We start from the raw sequence: 25,653 nt of genomic DNA, 5'->3' as shown, positions 1-25,653 counted from the left end.
ACTCAAATTAGTGGTAATAAGGAGTGGTCGAAGCTCTATCATGCTTCTTGCAATCATCTCTTCCGGATTCCCAATATTCCATGTCAATCTTGAGTGCAACTTCCATCCAGATCTATATCATCAGTTATGAAAGCCAATTAGAAATGCAAAACAATAGTTCAAGGATCGTGTCTGATACGGCAAAAGCGAAGCTTGGGAAATATCTCCTCGAGAAGAGATCTAGGCGGTGCAGGTACCCTCGATCTGAGTCTGAGGGGGACCGACATCAACAGTAGATGGTCCAGTAACAGAGGTAATCGAGTTATCAATACCCTTAAATGTGCAAGTAACACCGCCCTGCTCTATTTCAATGTGGGAGATGCTCAGAGGGTTCCCTGTCATTGTTAGCCACTTCTCGTACGTCGATAACTTGGAATGCTTGAATGAACATACAGATCTTGGTTGGGGTACCGTCAGTAGGGAAGTACTGCTGGAACTCAGCATCGGCAGCACCTTGGAAGATGACGGCGACGCTGTTACGTCGCTGCGGCTGGGAACGACGCCACAGCTTACTGCAGTGTCCAGATACTTGGGTCTGAGGAGGACCAACGTCGACGGATTGGGCTCCGCTGACTGAAGTCACGCTACCGTCAACGCCATTGAAGGTACAAGTGATGCCGTCGGTGCTGGATGAGATGGAAGAAACACTCAGAACGTTGGCTGAATGAATTGGTCAGTATCAGCTCAAACACAGGATGGAATAGAAAGAGAGTTGGCCTACAGATGTCGACGACAGAGCCGTCGGTAGGGAAGCTCTGGGAGAAAGAGTTATCGGCCGCGACGAAGGTGATATCAGCAAAGTCTGGGACATTAGCTGAACGCTTCATAGGGCTGGCATTGGCAGAGGTAGCGAGCGCAGCGGAGAGGGTGATAATCTCGGAGAACTTCATTTTGGAAGACTGAAATGTGAGGTAAATGGTGAAAAGATAGTCAAAAGGTAGGTAGATATTTTGTTGCTGTTCTGATTTCTTGTGATTTTGAATGATCAATTTCGAGGAGATAAATCGCGGTTTAAATAACTTTCTTGATCTGCTATCAATTCGGTCATTTGCAGCCCTAACTTAGGTAGTAAGCTGTCATTCATTATGGCATCCGATACTCTCATTGAAGATACGAGTATAGTGACGTTGAGATGTAGAGTATTTCCCAATTGTCTTGCATGATCTAGCCTATGAAAATCGTGACCAAGACGTATTCACGAGGCTGAGTCTTGGGCAAGCATGGTGAGATCTTCGAATTTGTCGATATAGATGTGCAAGCCTGAAATTGGCTTGCCTTACCATGTTCCTTCTGCTGTTCCATAATTCCAATACTACTAAATATAGTCGACTGTACTAGAATATCTCAGTCACAAGGATCAGGATTCGTATCCGACAACTTGGAACTCGGGACGAAGTAGTCGATTCCCATGGTACCAATGCATTGTTTCAGGCGTGACATCTGCGATCACAACCAGATCTCAGGGAACTTTACGTCTCACCGTAGATTACGAAAAAAAAAAAAAGTCCCGGCTATTGCAGTCCACGATAGACCTGGCAGTGCATCTCTCATTTCATAGTGTATTCCCCCGCAATTCGCTCGCCTCTTCCCCACATGACCAGATCGACCTATCATCAACAAAGTCAGGCGGCCACAATTAATAGCATGAGGCTCAGCGATAACATTTTGATGAGTTGGCCATGGAAATAGAACCGGGCTGTACCGGAGTCAGACATCTATAGTTAGACATCTCTGCAATAGTCAAGCATTGAAGGATATGGTTGGCAAAGAATGCATAGCGAGCTGTATAGTACTCACTGCACAGGGAACTTTTGTATGCACAGTAAAAATTCCCTATTCAATCAACTTATTGATAGTCATGTTTCGTTCATTCAAATGCCGCTTTTCTAATTTCGCCTGTCCTTAGGATTTTGCTTCTTGGCCAGATGCGCTGGTAATTCCTGAAGTGTCTCGCCTCGTTCCCAGATCTTTCCAAGGCCAACCTTACGCTCAACCACAACATCAAAGAAATCAACCGAAACAACCCTTTGGGGCTGACCACCCACTCCTGCAGCAGCATTCGGAACAGTAAGTCCCTCACTCAATATGACACCATTCTCACTGCGCCAGAAAGGACATCCAGCTGCGAGAGCCTTACGAAGGTCAAGATAGACCAGTATTTGGGCATCCCACCGCATTCCTGAAATAACCTTCTTATCACCCTTCCCATCCCCTTGAGGGTGGCCGTCCCCTTGTGCGGCTGCGTCTTGCAGCGCCCCGAGAGCGGACTCTAATGATGGACCCGTCGCGAAGTGGACGTGATTACGTCCCATGCATTTGAGTCCACCCGACTGTAAGATAGCAGACCACGCACCATGGAATGTGCCATGAACGACAGTCGTCGGAAGTTTCGATTCGTCGTCTAGCGATAATGGTTCAAGGAAAGATGCCGCGTCCACACTTTTAATGCTGTGTCCTTGAGTAGCGCGGATCAAGAAATTTGAGGGATTAGCATCTGTCACTGACAGAGCCTGCTCTGTCTCATTTTGCTGCTCTTCATTTGAGGCGGGGGCCTTGAGGATCGATGCTGAAGGCTGTCCGTCCTCCCCTTCAGGCTGTGTGTCTCCATGCTCTGACCCTGCAATTTTGGTGGGTATGCTCGTGGCCGCTGTGGTTGATTCTGTAGGTTGTGCTGAGGGAACATGTAAGAGAGCGAACCGTTTCTTGTCGGAAGACGCCACGGCGTGACGGATTTCGTCAAATGTGACTTTGAGAGACTTGAGCTTTCTCCATTGGAGCTGGAAACAAGAGACCAATTAATTATCAGGGGCAGTTAAGTCAAAGATGGATTCCTTGGGTGACCCTAAATCATACCACATCAGCTACATTTGCGTATCCCTGGTCATTCATCTTAAGACCTTCTTTCTCGGCAGCATGTCGTAAGAGCAAGCTCATGGCTTTAGAGATGAGAATCTCTCGAGATTGGGGTTGACCACGACCCCGTCTACCCTTATCCTTGCTATGATCCGGCATGATTCGACTCTCGCGTTGAGAAACGATGGTAATTTGTGTGGTTTGTAAAGGTGCCGTGCGTGGGAATTGAAGCTTGTTCAGAAACTCGCGGAGCTTTAAAATGTTCCAAGTTTTGGCGGGGCATTTGGGGCGGACCCGACCAAACCGCTGTGAAGCTCCTCTGGGCTTTAATGAGTCATGGGATTATTAGTTGATTCACGATGATTCTTTCTGACTCAAATTCGGGCTCTGTAAAAGGAATTATCTCTAGATAAGATACTGTTGCATTCTTAACTTCGTATTTTTTACTATTTTTTTCAATGGCGAAGACGGCATCATTGCAGCCTCGGTTGACTTTGCAGATAAACGATAAGCAAAGGTGGGACTGAGCCTCATCAGAGGAATTGAATAACTACTACTTAGTATTATGTATGGTGAATCGCATGATCTAGTCTTCCTCTAAGGTATGAGAGAAGGGAAATATTTATGTTTGAAAAGATTTCACTTGAAAGTATAAGAAGAAAGGGTATCGGGTATCGAAGACAAGAATGCAACTCCTCAGCCCGTCAAAGAAACATGCACGTATACTCCATGATATGGCCAGCCTCACAAAAATCCAAAAAAAAAAAAATGGATTTGAAAAAGGGAAAAGGAAATAATCAACGATCGCAGATACAATTGCACTCAGCAACAGGACACACTCGGTGTCGCAAAAACCAGTCATGCGCGTGGTGGGCATGAAAGCCATGATTGCAATTAATACAAAAGACGACGAATCGCCGCATCACGTCCGCCTGGGTAGGCTTACGAGTACCAGACTCGGAGTCGGCGGCAGCAATTCCAGAGCGGGACATTGGATCTGGTGATCCTAGCCAGAGATTGCAAACACCACAACGAGGCATATGCCGACCGCACCGAGGACAGATAGTCCCGGCCAGAGCGCTGGGTCCGAGTGGGTTGCCGACAGTGGGATGAACAGTCTCTCCTGTGGTCGTTGGAGAGATCTGGGACGACGCATCGTGTTGTGTGAGGGGTCGGGTGCAGTAGTTGCAGGTCAGGCTGACCTGCTGTGGTGGAGGGGGTACGAGTTTCTGCCCGTCGACAGTCACTGCAAACCGACGTGAGTTCACGTCGAAGCGTGCGCGCTCAAGTTGGAGCTTCCAAGAGTTCATTGATCGTCGGTAAGACTCGCGCCAGGCCTCAAACCGGGTAATGTATGCTTTGTTGATTATAATGCGAGGGACGGCATAGCTCATGGCTAATACTGGGGTTTGGACATCGTTGAACTTGTCGATGTATGACTGGAACAGGTCAATAGCTAGGTGGCCTAGACCTGTGAGCACGATACCTTCAACATCGCCTTCTCTCACTGCTTCGGTAGTAGCATCCTTCAAGTACACTGTCAACTCCTTATCAGGTAACCAGCGAAGCGCAACCTCGATCCGATATTTCAAAGGTAAAGTGGTCTCCTTGATTACTGAATGCCAGTCACCCTTGCTCACGAGGGCAAGAATTGCGCGGGAATACGGATCAGTCAGCTCCTTGGATATCTCTGCGCATGTCTCTTCCCAATCCGTGTGATTATCACCCTTAGTGGCACCCGCGGCGCCAGCAATTGCCATGGACAATAATTTATGGGCCTGCGTGGGTTGATTACTGCGTAGCCCAAGATAGGCCAACTTTGGTTCATCCTGGAAAATGGCCAAAGCAGCAGCCTTGGTGTGCTGATTCTCCGAGGAGAGATTTTTCACCGACTCTTCAAGTTCCTTGTATGACTGCGCCGCCCCGCAAAGGCGAAGTGAGAGACGGCGGTGCTCTGGGAATTCAGTTTCACAGCCTTTTACCTCTGGAAGACCAAGTTGATCAACTAGGAGCTTGATCACTTCCTTTGGGTTATCAGAGGGGGAGTTGCGACGGCGCTCAAAACCATCGCCTAGGATTTTGTCAGTAATTGTGATCTTATTCACGATTTGGATGGAGACTAACCCAGATCGTTGTTCCAGACACTGCTGACTCCTATATAATTCATATCCACGCCATTAATTACCATAGCATTTCCGGAAGAATCAGCATGGGCACCTGCGAAGTCATTAGAATCTTGAAAAGATAAATTACAGCTCAATTGATCGTTACACTTACGTTTCAGCCAGGCCCATAAATCTCGAAGGGCAGGGTCATCTGCCACAATATTTTGATTGCGTGCCTCATCAAAGAGATAACCCTCCTTGGCTCGGTACTGGTATACCGTAGATAAAGTTAGAGCCTCCTTCGCCGTGAGATGCGAGCCCACTGTACCGAGGGACAGCTCTCGCTCTCGATTTTCTCGACTTGACACTGGTTCAGTGGCTAGAATCCTGGAGCCAGGGGACTCCTTTGAGCTCGACAGAACACGCGCCTGGATATTTTTCACCAGTTCTGATATCGGTGATATATGCTCAGAAAGGGGGTGGATAGTTCGGAATTCTGCACCATCGCTAGTGGGGAGGCCACAAGCCAAAGCACCTTGGGATGAAACAGCAATGGGCGGACATGGTGGACGGCTGGTTATGATTTGGGGCTGTCCATGGCCATCAAGCGCAATCGCACTCGGCTGTGAAGAAAACCCAAAATTAAGAAAATCAAATGAAACCACTCTGTCTTTCTCAAGGGATCCCCTAGTCGGATGATCGAATGGCATACAGACATCCCGTACAAGCTTTGTATAGACTGGCTCAGGATAATTCTTGAAGGATCCTTGTCCCAAAGTTTCGTCAATCGAAGAACGAAATTCTTCGGACAAATGGTCTTTAGCAATATCAAAGGTTTTGAAGTGGCCAGTATTAGATAGCGCACCCAGACATCCGCGGTGGGTCTTGGAGAAACGCAAGCTCCATATAGATGACTTGGAATCGAATACGTTTTTGAATTGAAGGGAGGCAACAGTCTGATTCGAATCAGGGCTGTTTGTTGATGATCCCACCGAGGGAGAAGGCAGCCTAGTTCCCACACGTCGATCCCAGACGCTAATAGTACTCTCATTCGAAGTTGTGCATGAGGCGATATAATTCTCATCAAGCCAGTCGATTGCCAGATTGTGTACACAACGTGTTGGAAACTGTAAAGAAGGATTCCCCGGCCCCTCTTCATATCAAGAAATCAGCATTGGTAGATCAGTTCACCAAGAGACAAGACTAACCTCTGAGGTCATAAATTCGGACAAATTGACCTTTTACTCCTGTCACCAATGTATCTGGGTGATCACGAAAGAACTTGATACTAGTTATAGGCTCCGAGCTAGCCAATTTTCTCAAAGGTTCAGGGAAACCCCTACTACCTCCGGAAGGGCCTAGCCGTTGATTCACATCCCAAATGTTCAGACAAAAATCATTCCGCACGCGATCAAGACCCGAAGCCACCAGCCCGTGTGTACTGAACGCCACCGCATTGCAATATCGCTGATTGCGGACGGGAAATGATAGTGATTCTTTCGGATCGGCGTCCAATCGTAGGATCGTGGCTTCACCGGATGACTGGCCCACGGCAATGAGGTTTTCGTTCGAGATAGACCAATCAAATGCGCGAAAAGGGGGAGTATTGGCGAGTGTTGAGATAACTTCATGCCGTACTTTTCCTCCATCAAACCCCGCTACTCTACAAAGGCGAAACGCTTTGCCTGCCACGTCGACGGAGAGGAATCGCTGCTCCGCAGCTGTAGAGCTCGGTGACCATCGAATTGCCGACTCCATTGCGCCGACGTCTCGTTCGAAAATCGACAGCTGAAGTTTTTCAGAGGCCGGAGCCTCGAGTCGGTATTTTGTGGCTCAGTTTGAAGAGCTCGGAAGGTGAAAGGTAGCTGTCGTGAGGGGACGAGGGGACGCGGTGGTTATCGTCATTGGAACTGCAGAGATATGATTGGCTGTGTGATCTGGGGACTTTCTAGATGACACCTTAATATTCTGGCATCAATCCGGTGAATGCCTTTGCCTGAGCCGATCTATACATACGCCTGGTGAAAAGAATGTTCAGTGTCTTTCAAGTCCAAAGTTGAAAGAGAGGGAGAGAGATAGCGGACCAAATATAGAAGTAGTTATTCTACGTCTTACCCTTCGTATATTCGCAATGGTTCAACGCCCATATGTATGCAGTGCAATACTGTACCTACTCAAGATGAATGAGATTGGTCAGTTTCAGAGGCGGTCTCCACAGCGGAAAATCAGGCGGTAAGCTCAATCTCCGCGCGTATCTACTTTTTTTTTCTGCAAGCTAACTCGACAAGACAATTAATTTCAGCTACAAAATCACCAACACCAACACAATGCCCCTAGACCCTCGTCTTGAACGCAGTTCATCCAAACGGAAAGGTCGAGACGGCCCCGAAGATGCTATTGCTCCACGCAAAAAGCAACACCGAAAGCCCGCAGATAGCGATGAAGGAGATGTTGAAATGCAGGACATTAGTAGCGGCGACGATTTGCCTGTCAAATCGACTCGCAAGTCCAAGGGAAAATCTACGCTCCGGGAAGAAAAAGAGTATCCTTCTGTCAATGAATTGAAGAGGCGAATTCGAGATGTCAAGCGTCTTCTCAATAAGAAGGATTTGCCGGCCGATGCTCGCGTTGTACAGGAACGTGCGTTGGCGGGATATGAGGAGGATCTTGCTGAGGAGACAGCTCGAAGGGAACGGTCACAAATGATTAGCAAGTATCATTTTGTACGATTCCTCGGTATGTTATATTCATGTGTCTACCAAGTTGTTATGTGTACAGTCCTAACTAGTACATTGAATATAGACCGCAAGACCGCCGACAAACAATTAAAACGCCTTCTCCGCCACGACAAAGACGACACGCTTGATCCAAAGAAGAAAAAATCGCTCCCGAGCAAGATCCATGCGGCTCGTGTTAATCTCAATTACACAATCTATTACCCTCTCACTGAGAAATACATCTCGCTCTATCCTAAATCGAAGGGACAATCTAAGGACGACGCGGCAGCTGACTCAGGAGCTGAGTCTGCTGCCCAGGACAAGAAGGACGAAGTCAAATCAGAGAAGCCGCCTCTTTGGTCCGTTGTCGAGAAATGCATGGAGGAGGATACTCTCGGCCTTCTTCGTGAGGGTAAATTGAATCTTGGTGCCGATGGTAAACCGCTCGCAGCCCCAGTGAAGAAGTCGGTCTCAAACACAGAGAATAAGTCAAAGAAGGACGTGAAACAGGATATTAAGAAGAATGAGAAGAAGGATGAGAAGAAGGTTACGAAGAATGAAGAAGAGTCAGAGCCAAAGTTCGCCTCTAGAAGGGAAAGACGTGCCGAAAAGCGTGATCAGTATGGTCAGCGCCAACACCAGCGTGGGCAAGGTAATACTCACCACGCGGCCGCGGCTCCAGATGGCGACGAGAGTGATGGTGGTTTCTTCGAGTAATACGCTTGGGACGATTTTAAATCGGTTTTTTTTTCTTCATTTATCTTCTAATTGATATCCCATGTAGCATCGCATAAATCACAGCTCAATATCAACAGGAATGTCGACCGAAAAGTAGAAAAAGTAATATGATTGTAGGAGTTTGATCTGAGACTCGAAAATGAAATCGAATCGATAAGAAATAACTCCGATATCCTCGCCATTCTAGTATGCTTAAACGAAAGATGAGCAAAAAAGATATGAGTCCCAAAATAAAGAAGATATATGGGAAACAAAAGGAAAGTGATGTAGAGACGATGGAAATTAGATTCCATCCAGAAAGTAAGCCTACCATAAAATCGTTTCGTGCATGTCTCGTTAGTTCTGTTGTCGTGACCAGTGATCCAGCGCTGGTGTAGTTCTTGATAGCGGGGGGGGGGATAACAAATAAAACGGAATAGGGAGCCAGCCATTGGCCCAGCCAAGTTTGGCAACGTGCTACATCATCAAGCAACCACCGCCGCTCTGAGCACGGCGGCGACGACCGCCAAGGGCAGTCAGACCAATTCCATAGCCTTCGTCTTCAGGATCATCCGCATTGTATAGTCGCTCAGCTTCACGGGCTCGTCTTCTTCGTCGTCGTAGACCTGCTCCAGCTGCACCAGCTTCTTCTGTGGCCATCATGTAATCGGTCCATTTGCGTTCTAATCGGGCAGCCGAGAGGAGATCTCCACGCCTGACTCGTTTTGTATGCTCATCGACGGTCATCTGCCACCCGTAGAAGCACTTGAGTTGGATGATTTCGTTGGGATAGGTAGCTATCGGGGGTGGCGTCGAGCTGGGAGTAACATAGGTCGTAGTCATCGGGGACGAGCCTTCTTCCGAAGTTTGAGTAACTGTAACGACTGCTGAAGCTGGCTTACGGGATCGCGGGATGAAGGCGTTGCTTGATAGTACCTCCCTGACGCCGGCCCAGGTGACGTTCGCACAATCGAAAACGACAAGACGCAATCCAACTTGGGGGATCTTTTCGCCATAGCCACGTTTTCGAACCCTCTGGCTGGCTTCCATCAGAGTCAGGTCTGACACTCGTGTATTATCCATCTCGACAGAGCGTAGCTTGAGACAGCTCTTGACTATCTGGAGCATGCCGATGTCACCGAGACTTTCACAGTAGCTGATGTTCAAGTGTTCGAGAAGAGGGGCTGATTTGGCAAGCTCGGTCAGTGTCAGATTTGTGAGGCTTTCTAGGTCCTCTAGTTCCAAATGCGAGAGCTTAGGAGTTGTCTGGATCACTTCAATGATGGAGTCGTCTGTCAGCTCGGGACACTGCGAGACTTGCAAGCCCTCAAGGTCAGGGACATTATGAGCAAGACTCTTTAGACCCTTATCTGTCAAATCATGACAGTGATGGATATCAAGGTGACGGAAACGACGAGGAGGCACAATTACTCGATCGGTGAGAAGATCTACCTTTGGATCTTTCCCCTGGATCAGAATCTTAAGACTCTCATCGGTCAAATCACTGCGACTCATGACCAGACGTTCCAACGTATTGCGTTCAAACAGGGCGAGCATGAATTTGAGATCATCGAAGCCGTGGATCTCGCTGGCGCGAAGATCCTTGAGCTGCTTACAAGCCAAGACAACTTTCAAGAGTCCCGTGGTCTTCACATTGGAGCAGAATGAGATGTTGAGGGTTTCAAGTTGGGGACAGGATTGCGCGATGATCTTCATGGCAGAGTTTGTAACACTACTCAGTCCCGAAAAATTGATATACTCCAGCCGTGGGTTCCGAAGTAGGAAGTAATGCATCGAGGTCCTATCAATGCGACAACCCTCCAGAGAAAAGTTGACCACATTCCGACACAAATCGGAGATGCGCTCACCATCTGAAGACCATTTGTCCCGCATCTGGACACATCCTCTAAGGTTGAGATCCCGCACGAAAGGACCGCCAGACGTAATCAATTTCACTAGGACATCAGCCGGGATCCGTTGGTAGAATTCGGCAGTGTCAACCTTGGACCACAACTGCCCATCGAAGCACATGTCATTCCATGACCTTGATACGGCAGAGCAGCGAACAATTTCACGGGGCTCGAGGTAGCTGAAAATCTCCATCTTAAGTTCTTGGGGCATTTCCCCCCAGAAATTCAGCTGTCTGATCGGCTGGATTTCTGGAAGTACTTCCTCCACTATCCCTTCTTTCGTTCCATCCGGAGTCAGACTACGAGGTGAGCCTCGCGATGCAGGCCTGATGTCAAAAGGCAAAGGAATGGTTCGTGGTTGCGAAGTGTTTGGAGAGTCGGTACCGACCAGGCGAATCCGATTGTTGATGCCTTGGGGCTCAGCCGAGGGGCCGACACAGCCTGGTGTCGCCGGTCGGGGATTCAGATTCCCATACAACTGTGATGAGCTCCCATTGCCCAGACATGGCGAATATGTCGAGGACGATAACGAAACACACGATAAGGAAGCTTTGTGGTCCCGGCGATAACCGGTGGATGCAGATCGGCCGCGGCGGGTCAACGTCGGGCTGGACGACATGCGTTGGAGACTCTGCAATATTTTTTGCCGGCCCTTTAATTTCGGTGGTTGATCCAGCGGAGGCTGACCATTGAGAGAAGTCGGTGAGATTTCGGGAGAGGGCACGTCCTCATCGGCCATGTGGGTGGTCATGATTGGGGATTGGAAAGAGTCAAGTAGAAGTAGAGTATCACTGAAAGACGAACAAGAAAACCGCGAATGTGGGATAAAGCAGAAGGAGATAGGTTTGGGAGGGAAATCGCAACAATCGATTCGCCGTTAAATGAACATGATGATACTGATGATGCCGATTCGTGGACATGGAACTCGGTCGGGAAGAAGTCAAGACGATGCAAGAGAGGAAAGTCGAGAGATGGACTTCAAAGAGGTAAATGAATTACCGCAGCTCAGGCTGGAACTCGGGGGTCCACGGCCAGTCAACCGTGGCACTCGCCGACTTCAACCGTCGGAACTGGCGCAAACAGAAGACAAGCGAGCCGAGAAGGTCCGAAAGAAATAAAGTGATTGATCGAACGGAGTTATCAAAGAGAGAATACAGTCAAGGGGAAAGAGACAAACAGGGAGACAGAGAGTAAAGAAGATAAGAAGAAAAGAAAGAGAGACAGAAAATGTTTTGGAGAGCCCAAAAGTCCCCGTGACATTCCACAACGAACATCCTCAACTTATTCTCTCATATTCATTTGCAGGTACCTGCAAGTGGCAGGACGATACACCAGATCGGATGTACCAAGTACAGATGAGACTTGGGGCTTATCTATTTGCCCCGCCCCCGTCATCCAATGTCCACTTTTTGTTCTGTTGTCTACCTGACTCTGTACTGTATAGTACTCAACCTCCGTGGCACACGACCCATATCGGCTGACGACGCCCCAAATATCAAAACGAAGGTCCCACAGAAAAGTGCGGCCAGCCTCTCGAATCTCCTTCGCTCCCACTCCCCATTCTACCCCCCAGGAACGCCTTTCGCCTTCTCTCCACTCATTGCCTTCTGGTATTCGTTCCTGAGCGCCGTTTTCTCTGTCCGGGCGGGGCATTTCATCCAAGCTGCGGGGGACATGGCGCGATCCATGGGACAAGAGAATCCACTTATTTCTCTTGGTGGAGGCGAATCCATGTAAAGGACTGTAGGAAATGCCTAGACATGGAGCATTCAGAATGGCCGATAGCCATACAGGATCACCCTAGGGGCTCCATCAAGCCGAGACATCTATGAATATGTACCACCGTAAGATACGACCAGAAGTAAGACTGACCTTACCTACGGGCTTGATATCGCAACTGACTATCCGCGCTAAACTCTAGTCAGTCTAAATCGTCGGTCACTCGCGTTGGCTAGTTACGAATTAACTAAATCTAACTAACTAATACCTACGGTGGAGTACAGTACAGTACATACATAGTTGGAATAGTGCAGGCTAACCCAATTTCGCCAAGGAACCCGCTTCTTCCCCACACTACACAATATACTACATAGTAGTAGTTAGTATTAGTGCCAGAATCATATACTATATTATATGTAGAATTTCTACAGATTGTAGTACTATCTAAATTGTGATGCGGTCTAAGTACGAGTCGAGTAACTCAATGTTGGAGGGGACGATTCCAAATTGTATAAAATTATAGTGTAATGCAAAATATTGAGCAAGGTGTCCATACAAAATGCGAGACAACACACTGCCATGGCAAAATGGATAGACCACTATATATGTTTCTTTTTGTGCAATGCAATGCCATCCTCTTATTCTCAACCCCAATATCGTCAAAGGTACACAGAAATAAACAACCCAAAAAAATCATCATCGTCGTCGTCATCATCATCAACTTCATCATCCTTCCATCAACCACCTTCCCTTCCATCAATATTCAATGGGTCAAGCAAAACGTCATGGGGTATCGTGTCTGTGTGTACATGTTTTTTGTTCATGTTTTATATTCTGGTTATGAAGATAACCCGGAACTATATGGAAGGCTTATGCCTCTGCCATCCAGGGATGCTCGAGAACTTCCGTAATAGTAAGTCGATTGTCCACATCGCGGTCGAGCATCTTGCGAATCAAATCGATACATTCTTCCGAGAAAGGAAGAAATGGAATGCGAAGCGGGTGGTCAAGGATCTCATCAACATTGTAGAATGGATTCTCTTTGTACACAATTGTGTATAAGAGGATACCCAATGCCCATATGTCTTGTTCCTTGCCTCGGTATGACTTTCCTTGCAACACCTCTGGAGCGGCATAGTCAATCGTACCCACGAAGACATCAAACGGTCCATTCTTGATATAAGCTGCGCTGCCGAAATCAATCAACTTAATTCGCCCTTCCCCATCAAGAACCACGTTCTCGTCCTTGATATCGCGATGCACCACTAAAGCCTTCGTATGTAGATGATGGATGGCACCCACAACCTGTCGGAAAATGTTCCGACACTCCGCCTCATCCATGCTGGCCTTGAGCTCGATATAGTCAAAAAGATCCATTCCCGGGAGTCCATGCGGTATCATTTCAATATAATAGTTGACATCGTCTTCAAAGAAGCCCTCCATTTCCACGATATTCGGGTGCTTATAACCGTCCCGGCGAAGGAAATCCAGAACGTGGATCTCCAGAGGCACAGTTCCGAGTCGTCGATCCCGCGTCCACGTATCTACCAAAATTCTTTTTTTCGTCACGTATTTCAACACCATCTTCTTGTGGGACGGCTTTTTCAAGCGTGCCAATTTCACTTGTCCGTAGGCACCCTGTCCCATATCTTCTAGGATCACATAGTCCTCGATGGTACGTTTTTGGGAGGTTTCTTTCTTCGCATTCGTTGGATTGACTTCAGGGACCGGTTGAACTGGCCGGTCAGTGAGAGGCTCTGATGCTGCTTCGCTAAGCTGCTGACTCAGAGTCGAGGTCGGGGCCTGAACTTCCACTGCGGTATTACCAGTGGTAGAGCCTGATTTGTCAGATGGCTTCCCTGATACATCACTTGTGGAAGGCTTATGTGTAGGCGATGTCGGCTTTGAACTCGGCAGTGAGGATGATGACAGGTTGGCCGCAGCCCCTGCGGCATGTATTTGGCGCGAGTATGTGATCCACAAAGCATATACAAGTTCGGTGACTGCCACGGTATCATCGCTGTCTTCTGAATCACTCGAACGTTCCTCAATCCTTTCAACCTGTTCCTTGGAGAAGAAAGTGCCACTCTTGACCACTCTCAATTGAATATCAACTACAATGGTTGAGCCATCCCGATGTTTTGCCAGAAGGCCACTGGGCTCGGTAAAGACAGATGCTGCATTGGCCTTTCCATCGCGAAGAATTGACAGGGTGCGTGCCCGGCGAAAGCTATGTTCAGGAATGACAATGCCGTCGACTAATGGCACATTGTCCTCCTCAGTCAAGACATCCAGAATCTCGTCAAAATCCGGCACCAGTTCTGTAATATGGCGTCCTTCAGGGCGCTCTTGACCGAAAAGAGCCGCTGAAAACACGGAGTTGGAACTGATAACATTCAGAGAAGCAGAAGAGAGTACCATCATTCCTGCAACGTGAGGAAAGCTCGATACTTGTAGTGTACGCTGTGCTTCTGCGCCGGTCACTGTGACTGGAATGCACACACCGGCTGCGGTGAGAGCGGCAAAATGCTTCAACTCTGTGATTTTTGCTATTCCCTTTTCGGGTGATGTCTTGAGAGACTCTGAGGGCAATCGAGGCAGGATTTGCGTTATCGATTGTCCCGGTTGGACTACATGTTGACCCCAAATTTTGTCAACGTCTCCATCAGCGCTAACAACATTCCACGATTCGTCACAGTGAACAGATGCGGTATTCTCTGTTATCTCTTCAAGCACCCAGATAAGACCACCGCGCTTCTCCATCACCCAAACACTAGCGGAGCCCTTCGTTCCGTTGCGCTTCTGGATCGGGACAACGTCGCCACATAATAGAACGCCGCGTGACTTGTTCGCGGGGTGATTGGGGTTGCGAGGAGTTCTCGTACTCGAGCCATATCCATCATCCGTCTGCGCTCTCCGACTCTTCTCACGAGAAGAAGGTTTACTGAGTAATTGCGCTGTCACACCATTCCCTAGGCCCCGATACTTCGGGTTTACCGCCCGAATGTTAGGTCTCTCAGACTGAAGTGGCGCGCGGGCTGCGGCATCAGTACTAGGGTCTCGAAGCTTAGCCTCGAGCCACTGTCTGTGCTCTGTCTGTACAACCTCTAAAATGCTCAATCGACGGACTTCGGACTGGGTCACTCCAAATACAAGGCATGAAAGATCGTTAGCTGCAATGATGGTCCAAGGTGCCTGGGCTTCAGTTCGGAAAACGGCCTGGGAGACGGGTGTCCATTTGCTGCTATGGGTATGCAAGGCCGGCATGGGGAATCCCAACCCAGCGGTCGAGGAGCTAAGCGAAGCCGAAGGATCTGCGGATGTATAAGGTTGCGCTAAAGTCTCCATCAGCTTGCTTTTGAGGGACGCAGAGTTGAGATCCGTGTATGTACGTTTTAAGCTTACGCGCCGGGAGGTCGGGGCCGATATCAAGTCCTTCCTGGATTGTGGGATGCGTTCGCTGGGAATGGGACTGAGCGTTTGGGAGCTTCCAGATGTGGCCTGTGATCCTGGGGGAAGTGATAGATCCTGGAATGTATCTCGAGTCGTTGGGGGAGAGCCATGGTCTGAAAAGGCTCTCTCAAAAACGTTGTCGCCATTAACGTCCGCAGGTCCAGTAATGGGGCCCCGGGCCTTATTTCGTTCTTCTTCTAAGACATTGGCCCGGGTCAAAAGGTCCATCATATTCTGTAAGTCCGAGTCACCACTGGCGTTTGCTTGAGCATTGGCAAGTCCTGGGTTGTTGGCGGCCCATCCCATGCGGTCGCGCATAAAATCAATGGACCTCTTGAGAATATTTTGTCTGTTATGCAGTAGCTCCTCTGATTGTTGTGCGAAAGAAAAAGAGTGTAAAGATTCCAACGGGAACCGATGGAGGTCCTCGAGATCCCCGAAAGCTTGGCTCATAGACATGCGGCCGGTATGCGCACGGGATGAAGAGCTTGAGCGAGGTGACGGAGTAGGGCGTGAGCTTGTCATCGGAGCCAACGACGAAGTTGACAAGTTGGGGAGCGTCAGTACCCGCGAAGGCTGATGCCGTATACGATCGAGCCCGGTTGGGCCGATTCCATGTTCGTTCTCGAACAGCGGAGATCTACTGAAGATGCGGTGAATACGTCAGTCTCATTGACATTCCGCATGGAAGGGGGCAATAGGAGGGAGAGGAGATGGGAGGGGAGGATTATGGACCTTGAGAGAGGATCATATCCCGAAGAAATACTATCCACCGAGCTTCTCAACGGCTGGTCTGTTTGTAAGGAAAGTTTGTCAGGGAAGTCCGACTCCGATGACTCGGGAGATTCGGAGAGCGGACCCAAAGGCGACGATAAAGGACTCGGTTCGCCTATTGAAATGAAAAAAAAAAGGATCAGCAAGTTACACCAGATAGTTTACTTCATCGACGTGCAGGACAAGAATTTAATATCCCACAAGAGAGCTCCAATAAATGTGACATCCTCAAGTGATTGCGGGAAGGGGGATGGATCTCTGCGGGTCAGATGCGTCCCGAAGCATGCAAACTCTGTGAGGAATCCTTTTTTTCTTTCTTTTTGCTGACTTCCAAATCACTTATAGATCATGAAAGAAGCTCGTGAGGGAATCATTCACGCATCTTCCTATTCCCTACCCAAGCTAGTTTGAGTTGGGCGTTTGCTTCGGAGAGTTGGATAGAAGGGTAAATGATTCATCACGAGTACTCAACCCCCTTCACGCATAGCATGTGAAACAACTGAAAGGTAGCTATCGCATGACTTACCATCTAGGTTATAAGCCGCCCCCATTCTCTTAGGCTAGAAGACTTCCCAGTCCGAGGGGACAAGGGTAGACGAGGCTCAAGAGGAGCGACGGGTCGAATGCGACATGGGAGGGAACGGTCATTCGCTCGTGTCAGCGGGCGATAGCGTAAATGAGAGAGAGTGGGCAGCTGCCTCGACACTCGCCCGGCATATGTGGCGTCGGCGGACGAGAAAGTGATATATGTTTCCTTGAATTTCTTCTCTCTCTCTCTCTCAAAGGAGAGGGAATAAGGAGAGAAAAAGCGTGAGGAACACTCAGCGGGGTCTTCGGTGGGGAGAAAAGAAAGGGGCGGGGTGATGTAATGAAGAGTCTCTCCACCACGTAAGAAAAAAAATAATAATAAAGAGATGAAGAACTTAAGAAGTTGAAGAAAAAAAAAAGCCAATAATGAAATAGAAACAAAAAAGATAAAAATAAAAATAAAAATTAAGGAATAATTTTTACCTTCTGGTAGATCGACTGTGATCGACAGTGGTCCCCCTTTTACTAGAGTGGGATGAAGAAGACCTTTTTCAACTCTTGTCAATACTGGATGGATCCATTCTATTTAGTACATACATACATACCCTGTTGTATAGTTACAACTCCTAATTCAACGGAGTACTCCGTATAGCAAGACTCGAGCACAACGCACAGCCCCTTCACATAGCTCCACCTCTTTCCAAGTTTCTGACCTAGTTATACATCCCATTTTCCTGCTGACATTAACAGCCGCCATAAAGTGGTTCTTGTTCATGCCCGACAGATCCGAGGCCCCACCAATATCTCGCACTAAAGGGCCCAATGACAGCCAGTCCAAATTCAGTTTACAAACGTGGCCGTGCGGTTATAGACCGGTGTGGCGGTCCCTGATGCAAAACAATTCTTGGCGAGAATATTTAGTTCTTGTTTGAAACACGCCATTTATCAGATCGAGTCCGATCCTGGGGTAGTACTTGTGCTAGTGGAGGTGGTCCAGTGGAAGAAGGGCAGGGTGACCTAACTTTATAGAAGGATCCATCCTTCTATGAATTACCAGAAATCAGTAATTGCCAGGTGTATCATCCATGGTTCACTAACTTGTACAAAGCTTTTTAATGCCCGTATGCACTTCTATATCATGGTCTAGATTTATCTCGACAGAATTTTAGGAAAAAAGTCCCATTACGATATACATATGGATTTCCAAAAAAGAATCAATTCGCCAACACCGCTATACACCGACGGAGATCCCACAAGATCTCCTCAAAGTTTCCTGGGATACCATTGGGCAAATCACAACGATGGGCCACGTAGGGTCCTTCCGTTCGGCCCGCATATGCGACTTCGACCGGGATGCAATCTACACATCCCAGCAGATTACAATGGACCCCGGGTATCCCGGAGACTACTCATGGCCAACTCGTCATGTTCGGCATCGGCGCCTGGCTTTTCTTCTCCGTTCTTTCCAAACAGGGGACTGCTTCTTATTCGGGGTGACTCCTGGTGTCGAGTCTCTTCCGGCGGTACTGATGCCGAACTAACGAAACTGGAGAGGTTTCGGCTGCCCTCCAGCATCCATGAAAACCCTGCATCAGACAGGGATGGTCGTACATTCGGCCGTTGTACTTCCAGCTTTGGTTCGTCTGAACCATCAGTCTTTGTTGGCCTAGCGCTGCTCACTGGCACCGCGGGGCCATCCTCCCGAGGAGGCTGAGGATCATTCTTATGGTGGTCATCTGTACCTTTTTGATCATCAGAGGCCGCAGCAGGTTGACTAACTTCAGAAATAGAATGACCCGGCAATGGAGGGAGATATTGAGCGGCTTTCTCCGTCTCATCGACCCCTCCTGTTGAAGGCAAAATTGGTCCTGGGATCGGCAGTGGGAGCGAAGCGTCTTTAAGGCAGCTTTGCACCGACTCAGCCCTCTCCAAGGTCTGTTTCACGGCATTGTTCGTGTTAGGGTCGAGTTCCTTCGTAGTACCCAGCTGCATGTGGAGTTCTTTGAGAGCTTCACCCAAGGCAGTCGCCAATTCCTGATTTCTTTCTTCAAGCCGGTCGATCTGTGCCTTCAGACCTAGCTCGGTGGCTGTTGGTGATTTCGGGATTCGTGGGGGCAAAGTAGCGGAAGGCCTTCGGCCTGTATTGTGTGTTCGTAGTCCTGGCTCATAATTCATTGTCTGCATGTTCCTCCTTGCTTCAGTAACAGCTCCTCGGACAGCCTTTGCGACGCCCCAGGACTCAGTGCGCCTCTGTATCCCCTGGGACACGTCTTGGAAAAGCGTTTCAAGGCTCTTAGGACTGTTTCTAGCTAATGATTGCGTAGGAGAGTTACTTCCACTGCTGCTTGTAAAATCGTCCCACAGATAAGCTCGCCGCGCGGGTCGTAATCGGGACTGACTATGGCGTTTTGCGGACTCAGGTTCTTTGCCTGAATATTTTGAGATAATGAAGCTGCCTCGTTCCGCGGTAGGGTTTTGCTCGAGGTATAGAGCGTCATAAATGAAGCTCCGCGGTTCATGTGGTTGCGGAGAAGGGTAGCGTAGTAACAGTGACAACGCCCCGGTGTAGTCAGCCTTGAGTACTATATTAATCACGTTATTAGTTATTCAATGATGGATGAAACCAACTCGCATCAGGTACTCACAGTCCCAACGAATTCGTAGCAACATTGCAATGCACGTAAAGTCCACTAGTTCAGATCTTAGCCCATTGGCGAACAAGACATCCCACATCATCAACACGTCGTCAAATGGAAATTCACGCCCAAACATTAAGCGCATCCACCGGCTTTGCACACAATCAGTCTGGCTTTACTTCTTTGGTTTCAGACGGCTGGCATCATTCCACTCACGTTAGGAATATTTGAGGTAGCACTTCTACCGCTTGGAGATGGTCTGCTAACTCATGGTCTATGGTTCCCAGAGCCTCCTTATGAAGGTACTCGCATCTACTCACGATTGGAATAACATCCATGTGGCCATTTGAAGAGTGCGTTTCGCCATGCTCATAATATGTACGAGCTGTCTGCATTACGCAGAGAAAAAGGCTGAAGGAATCATGCTCGATGAATTGCGGGTCAAGGAGCCCCATCATTAGACTGTCATCCTCAAAACCTGGAGTTTTTACAGAAGTTTCACCGTTGACAGCATCTCGGTCAATTACCCATAGGATAGGGGCTAGGAGCTCATGCATGCCCTGTCGGTAGCCCACATCTGGATTGAGTTTAGAATAAACAAACAAGATGTCAGTCAGTTTTGACTTCGTTTCTGGTTCTTGGAAAAAGTAATTTTCTTGCAAGCATCGGTCGACATCTTGTAAGATTTCGGCTCGCAGTTTCTCATCGTGGCGAAGTGTTTGCCAGGGCGACTATAGACAATAGATACATAGAGCTTGGTTAGCCACAATCGGAATCCCACAGCATATCTTCCATTCATAGTGAAGTATACAGCCAGGCTTACCTCTTCATCATCCGCCAGCGGATCAGCAGACGATTCTAAATCATCTGGGTGTTCGATATATTTCAAGAAATGCGCCCGAAGTGCACTGTATGCATCACGCGACTCGTCGATTTTCTTTATCCAGTGTTCACGTTCGAGACCGTCAAAAAGCAGAAAAACCTGCCAGCGGAATGAGTGCCTGAGTAAGAGCTGCAATCATGCATTTGCCACGGACCTTCCAGCAGATCGATCTCAGCCCATCGTTGCACAGCTTCCCTCCCTGCTCCGCTCGGAGCACGGCTCGAAGATCAGAGGGAGCGTCGCTATTGAACAGTATCGCCCATCTCTTTCTGCGGGGGGCTCAGCCATGCATTCGACCCCTGTCTCTTAGAGCAACATACCTGGTCTCCTCAATGGATCTCATTTCATGTGTCTTGTGGCTGGGAACTGGCGGAGAGAAGATGCGGGTCAACTTGGACGGTGAGGGGAACTCCTAGGCCGATAATGTAATCCGCACTTCTTATCGCGCACCTCCAACTTCCAAGTTGGACCTGTATTCTCCGACTGCAGCCCGCCCAAACCGAACGAGTTTACTCTGGGGCGGATTTTCCGGTCCAGCCGAGGCGAGATTTGATTGATAGTAAATTGGCTGTATCCCTTTGATGGCCTTGGATATTTGAAAATCATGTCCGCGGACTTGTTAGCAGAGTTCGGGCAGGGCACCGTCCCCGCGCAAAGTTCCTTAGGTGGGACACAACCGACCAAGAAATCACAGACACAAACAAACCAATTGATTTCGGACTTTGATAAATCTGATGATATATTCTTCGGCGAGACCCCCAAAGTTCAACCGGAAAAGAATCCTCCTTTGACCTCGAACCTGGTTCCTGGTCAATATAAAACCCAGGCAACAGCCAGTCGACAAGCAAGGCCAGATGTACCTGCATTTGATCTGCCTCGGCAGAACAACAGTGATATATTATTCGATGCTACAGAAGATGCACCTGCCAGTGATGCGGAAGATGACTGGGGTGATTTCGAAGGTCCAGAGGCCAGCGCTACTCAGCCAAACCATTCCGCATCTTCAATAACTTTGGCGCATGAAGCTAAACCGTATACATCACCGACAACAGCTCCTCAAAATCAGTCATCAACCAGTACTTTCGATCTGCTTGACTCTTTATCAATAGAAGATACGGCTTTGACCACGAAGAAATCCCACCGGGGCGTTGAGAACAAACCACCTCAACAAATTGTCACCTCCCCAACCCCCAATCCAACATGGGATGACGATTCATTCGGGGACTGGGGAGAATTCACAGAAGCACCTTCTAAAACACCAAAAGCTCCTACGCAAATATCTACATCCAAAATCTCACCAGGCTCTGAACCAAAACCAACGCCGAATGTCCCAGCGCAAAAGAAACCAAGCGCCGCAAAACCCACGCCTCCACCGCCAGCCTGGGATGATGATGCCTTTGATGACTGGGGCGACTTCAATGATGGGCCAACCCCAGCCCCAGTTGCAGTTTCTACGTCCAAAAAGCCATTACCTACAAGCCCACCACAAATAGACAGCTTCACTTCAGGAAGTACGCCACAATCCTCAACCGTCCGACCAACCAACATCCCCCCACCATCCGTCCTCCTCGAACTTCTCGTAGATCTGATGAACAACCTCCAAAAAGAAGCAGCAGCAACCGGCAAAACACGACAAGTATCCCCCAACATTACAACGACCGCTACAAAAATCCACACCACCCTCTCAACAGCAGCACGCATCATAGCCGGCCGCTCACTCCGCTGGAAACGAGACACAATCCTCAGTCAAAGCATGCGCATTGGACCCGCACGCGCCGGGAAATCAAGTGGTATGAAACTCAGCGCCGTAAACAAACACGAAAATGTAAAGGAAGAACAAGATGCCGTTGACGTCCTCGCTCTTTGGCGCGAGCGTGCGGCTCTATTCAACAATATCATTCAAACTGCAGGACTTCGACCCATTCCAACTGTAGCTAGTCCCGCAGCTCTAAAAGTTGTCACGGCCAAACCGGGGCAGGGGGCGCTGAAAGCTTCGCATGCTTGTGCGCTTTGTGCGCTTAAGCGGGATGAGAGGCTTCTTAGGGTTGATGAGGAGGATGTACAGGATAGTTTTGGGGAGTGGTGGACGGAGCATTGGGGACATACTGGGTGTCGGTTGTTTTGGGAAGTGAATCATGGATTGCTTGGACAGAGATGAAATAATCCAGAAGGCATATCAACGTCTAGACAGGTTACGAGGACTTCCATTTAATCATATACGGTGCAACGAAGAGATACTTGTATAGGGAAGATTGAGTACGGATGAACTTGAAGGAGTAGAGAACCACGGTTCCAAATTAGAAACACGCTTCTTGCAATTTGCTCAAGCAGACGAAATTCCCCCAAAACACCGAGATAATGAGAAGAGAGATACATGGATACAGAAGAAGAATCATCCAGAGTGGAGACGAGTGCCAAATGGCTAAGCCTAGGGCGTGCCCGACCAGCGAAGCTGGAGGAACATGTACCCCGATAACATAGTTGACGGAGGGGAAAGGACTAGATGTATATCAAGATCCTTAGTGAATCCAATCCGGCGGCTCCAGCGCTTGCCTCTCTGGCTCACTTGGAATTCACATGCTGTCGGGAAAGCGAGGACTCTCAAGTAAGAAATCAACCAAGCGGAATTTCTGTCATTCAGGGCCCAGGAACTTATTTAGAGGCAATGCGAGTCTAGCGAGGCAACAAAGATGTGCCATGAGAGCTGGTTCAGCCATAGATGATACTCCCGAAAGAGAAATGGCTCTCACAATGCCGGAAGTGTTGAGGTCGTGGCAGTTTCTGGTACCAGCTGCGGACAGTGCAGTGGAAGAAACGCCATTTGGGGTGATGATAAGGCAATTTGTATTATATGCAATGGGCAGCTTTAGAAACTTTGAGCGGATGGTAATGCAGGCTGAGAGACAAGTCAGTATCTGCTGAAAAGACTTGCAAGATGAGGCGTCCCTCGGCATCGTTGCACCGCAGATGCGATCGCTTGGCACGAGGGGAGAACGCACGCAAGGGGATTGATATACTTACTGGACTACTCAACAAGCTGTTTCGTTTGTTGCGACCCTTCTTGATGTGATTTTTCAACGCGGTTGAATCCAAGGGCTTCAGCAACTCGAAGCTACAGAGGAGCTCACTTGATACAGACATAATTGCACCCCAGTTGTCGAACTCACCGCAATACTGAGAAAAAGAGAAGAGTTAGCATTACAACCCATGTCCCGAAACGCACGTAACGGGTGCCCAAGCGGGGTAGTATACTTACATTGGGTGCTGAAAAAACAGTCACAAGAACCCGGTCCTGGTAAAACTCATACCCATCCTCGACCACCATGTGTGCGCGGCACACCAAATCAAAGTCATGACGCTGTAAAAAGTTCATGATGACTTTTTTGCCAAAGCAATAGCTCACGCCGCGCTCGTTGGGTTCCCAGTCCTCCTCCATGTCCGCAGGATCACTCCAAAGAAGATCGTTGAGCAAACCATAATCGGGCACGTCGGTGGGACGTGCAATGCCCCGAATATCGTCCATATGCGAGAGACTCGGTGAAAGACCACCATGAACACAGAAGATCTTCCCTGCGACGATCGACGCGATGGGAAGGCAGTTGAAGGTATCGATGAAAGTCTTCCAGACCTTTATGTTACAGCGACGCTTACATTCGTCATAGAACCCGTAGACCCGTGTCACATTAGCACATTCATGATTGCCACGAAGCAGAAAGAAATTTTCCGGGTACTTGAGTTTATAGCAAAGCAAGAGTAGAATGGTTTCCAAGCTCTGTTTTCCTCGATCGACATAGTCGCCCAAGAAGAGATAGTTTGATTGAGGAGGGAATCCACACATCTCGAAGAGCCGAATCAGATCGGTATATTGACCGTGGACATCGCCAACAATTTTGACTGGGGCCGACAGCTCTAGCAGTGCAGGCTGAGAGAGGAAAAGCTCCCGAGCCGCGGAACAGATTGCAGTGATCTCAGCGTTCTTCAAGCAAACAGTCTTGGTGACCTTCGTGGAATAGCCCGCATCCAAAAGCCGAGAGATCATGTCGTCGAGATCGATAGATTTTAGCGCACCCATTCCCATGCCGGGCGAGCCGGATGTTTCGAGTGGGGCATTGAGGATGAAGTCCAAAATAGGATTCACCTGGTTTGGCTTCTTGATCAAGATGGATTCGCCCGCGACGCCTCCAGTACCTGATGGTGGCCCACCCTGAGGTGGTCCTTCCGATACATGGTCGACCTCACCACTTTGTTTCATAGCACTCACATCTTTATGACCACGCTGCAGGCTCGTTGAAAGCGATGGTGATGGCGGCGGTTCAGGAGAGCCGCTTCGTGATGCGCCTTCGGAACCCGGTGATGAAAGGCCAGCATTGGAACCAGGGCGGCTACCGGATGACTTCGCCGACCTGATTGAGCCAGCATCGGAGCGGTCACCTTGACTGTCAGTTTGAGAGAGGGCGGTGGTTGATCCCCGAGGACTATCGGAGCTTCGGATTTTGGAGCGAATCGAGCCACGGAGAGACCGGATCGATTCTTTGGTGTCGGATTTCGAAAAGGACGGGTACGACTGCAACGGATCGCCCGCAGCATTGCTCTTGGAATGCGACTGACCCATCACTGCAAGGCTGGGATGTTTGCCAAGCTTGAGCTGGGGGAGGGCGCACGAAGCGAACGTTCAAACCACTACGCCGAGAAAATTCCCCCTGGATGTTGGAATGTCTTGGCTCCTAGCTCCTGGGACGTTGTGGCCCAAATACAATATATTAGGCGTGCAAAGCCCCTGCGCACAGAGTCCAAAGAGGTCCTTGCAACGCTTTAACGAACTAACGGTATCTTCCCCACGATGGTCGAGATTTTTCTCAGTTAAAAGGTTGAGCGACGAAATAGACAGGAGAGCGACCAAGGAATTAGTTGATTGACGGGATTCGTACTAGTGGTGGGATATCAGGGCGTTCGGCGAAAGCGACTACACAGAAAAGGGAGGGCTGAGGGAAAAAAGCTGGTGGAGAAAGCTGGGGGAGGCCGGGAGGTAGAAAGGCCGGAGCTTCAACGCGGAAATAAGCTCCTTCTGCACGCGTGATTAGTTTTGCCCATAGAGCACGAGGGTAGAATGGGAGGAAGATGACAGGGCTAAACCCCACGGAAGTTCAAGTGGTATGTGGAGGTGGGCAAGGCAAGGGAGGGTTTGGAGGGGGAAGTTTGGGAGTTGTGGATTTGGGGTGTGGACGGGGCGGGTAGAGGAATGCGTCATGATGGGGGACTAGGTTGGCTCTAAAGTATCTTCAAGCCACCAAAGCTCCAACAACAAGATCGAGATAGTCG

The 25,653-nt window shown here is 48.9% G+C and overlaps 10 protein-coding genes across 10 annotated transcripts; 3 read left to right on the top strand and 7 right to left on the bottom strand.

Annotated features, from left to right (window-relative positions):
- Positions 1–219: 219 nt before the first annotated feature.
- Positions 220–929, bottom strand: N7469_004037 (uncharacterized protein; the record flags this gene model as incomplete). Its single annotated transcript, XM_056642957.1, has 3 exons — positions 220–374; positions 433–699; positions 761–929. 3 exons carry the CDS (start codon positions 927–929, stop codon positions 220–222), a joined length of 591 nt encoding a protein of 196 aa, XP_056502369.1.
- Positions 930–1,925: 996 nt separating this feature from the next.
- N7469_004036 (tRNA 2'-phosphotransferase) lies at positions 1,926–3,051 on the bottom strand (the record flags this gene model as incomplete). Its single annotated transcript, XM_056642956.1, has 2 exons — positions 1,926–2,816; positions 2,893–3,051. The coding sequence occupies 2 exons, from the start codon at positions 3,049–3,051 to the stop codon at positions 1,926–1,928; spliced, it is 1,050 nt and encodes a 349-aa protein (XP_056502368.1).
- A 638-nt stretch (positions 3,052–3,689) lies between these two features.
- On the bottom strand, positions 3,690–6,755 carry N7469_004035 (uncharacterized protein; the record flags this gene model as incomplete). Its single annotated transcript, XM_056642955.1, has 4 exons — positions 3,690–4,963; positions 5,017–5,109; positions 5,170–6,150; positions 6,206–6,755. 4 exons carry the CDS (start codon positions 6,753–6,755, stop codon positions 3,690–3,692), a joined length of 2,898 nt encoding a protein of 965 aa, XP_056502367.1.
- A 569-nt stretch (positions 6,756–7,324) lies between these two features.
- N7469_004034 (Efg1 domain-containing protein) lies at positions 7,325–8,431 on the top strand (the record flags this gene model as incomplete). The annotated part of the gene is made up of 2 exons (XM_056642954.1): positions 7,325–7,733; positions 7,800–8,431. The coding sequence occupies 2 exons, from the start codon at positions 7,325–7,327 to the stop codon at positions 8,429–8,431; spliced, it is 1,041 nt and encodes a 346-aa protein (XP_056502366.1).
- Positions 8,432–8,908: 477 nt separating this feature from the next.
- N7469_004033 (F-box domain protein) lies at positions 8,909–11,092 on the bottom strand (the record flags this gene model as incomplete). Its single annotated transcript, XM_056642953.1, has 1 exon — positions 8,909–11,092. One exon carries the CDS (start codon positions 11,090–11,092, stop codon positions 8,909–8,911), a length of 2,184 nt encoding a protein of 727 aa, XP_056502365.1.
- A 151-nt stretch (positions 11,093–11,243) lies between these two features.
- On the top strand, positions 11,244–11,459 carry N7469_004032 (uncharacterized protein; the record flags this gene model as incomplete). The annotated part of the gene is made up of 1 exon (XM_056642952.1): positions 11,244–11,459. One exon carries the CDS (start codon positions 11,244–11,246, stop codon positions 11,457–11,459), a length of 216 nt encoding a protein of 71 aa, XP_056502364.1.
- A 1,471-nt stretch (positions 11,460–12,930) lies between these two features.
- On the bottom strand, positions 12,931–16,400 carry N7469_004031 (serine/threonine-protein kinase; the record flags this gene model as incomplete). Its single annotated transcript, XM_056642951.1, has 2 exons — positions 12,931–16,156; positions 16,249–16,400. Coding segments are annotated over 2 exons (3,378 nt in total), but the record flags the coding sequence as incomplete, so codon positions are not given.
- Positions 16,401–18,192: 1,792 nt separating this feature from the next.
- Positions 18,193–20,677, bottom strand: N7469_004030 (GTPase-activating protein GYP6; the record flags this gene model as incomplete). The annotated part of the gene is made up of 6 exons (XM_056642950.1): positions 18,193–19,397; positions 19,461–19,603; positions 19,668–20,182; positions 20,275–20,433; positions 20,489–20,603; positions 20,655–20,677. 6 exons carry the CDS (start codon positions 20,675–20,677, stop codon positions 18,193–18,195), a joined length of 2,160 nt encoding a protein of 719 aa, XP_056502362.1.
- A 261-nt stretch (positions 20,678–20,938) lies between these two features.
- N7469_004029 (uncharacterized protein) lies at positions 20,939–22,492 on the top strand (the record flags this gene model as incomplete). Its single annotated transcript, XM_056642949.1, has 1 exon — positions 20,939–22,492. The coding sequence occupies one exon, from the start codon at positions 20,939–20,941 to the stop codon at positions 22,490–22,492; it is 1,554 nt and encodes a 517-aa protein (XP_056502361.1).
- Positions 22,493–23,200: 708 nt separating this feature from the next.
- Positions 23,201–24,946, bottom strand: phzA (putative serine/threonine protein phosphatase; the record flags this gene model as incomplete). The annotated part of the gene is made up of 3 exons (XM_056642948.1): positions 23,201–23,230; positions 23,356–23,508; positions 23,591–24,946. 3 exons carry the CDS (start codon positions 24,944–24,946, stop codon positions 23,201–23,203), a joined length of 1,539 nt encoding a protein of 512 aa, XP_056502360.1.
- Positions 24,947–25,653: the final 707 nt, after the last annotated feature.

The sequence above is a fragment of the Penicillium citrinum genome (genome assembly GCF_028827155.1).
Source record: "Penicillium citrinum strain IBT 23319 chromosome Unknown utg000003l:1.0-4596430.0:1.0-4598250.0, whole genome shotgun sequence".
NCBI lineage: Eukaryota > Fungi > Ascomycota > Eurotiomycetes > Eurotiales > Aspergillaceae > Penicillium > Penicillium citrinum.
The sequence above is the reverse complement of the archived record's forward strand: the minus strand, read 5'-3'. Positions and strand labels throughout refer to the sequence as shown.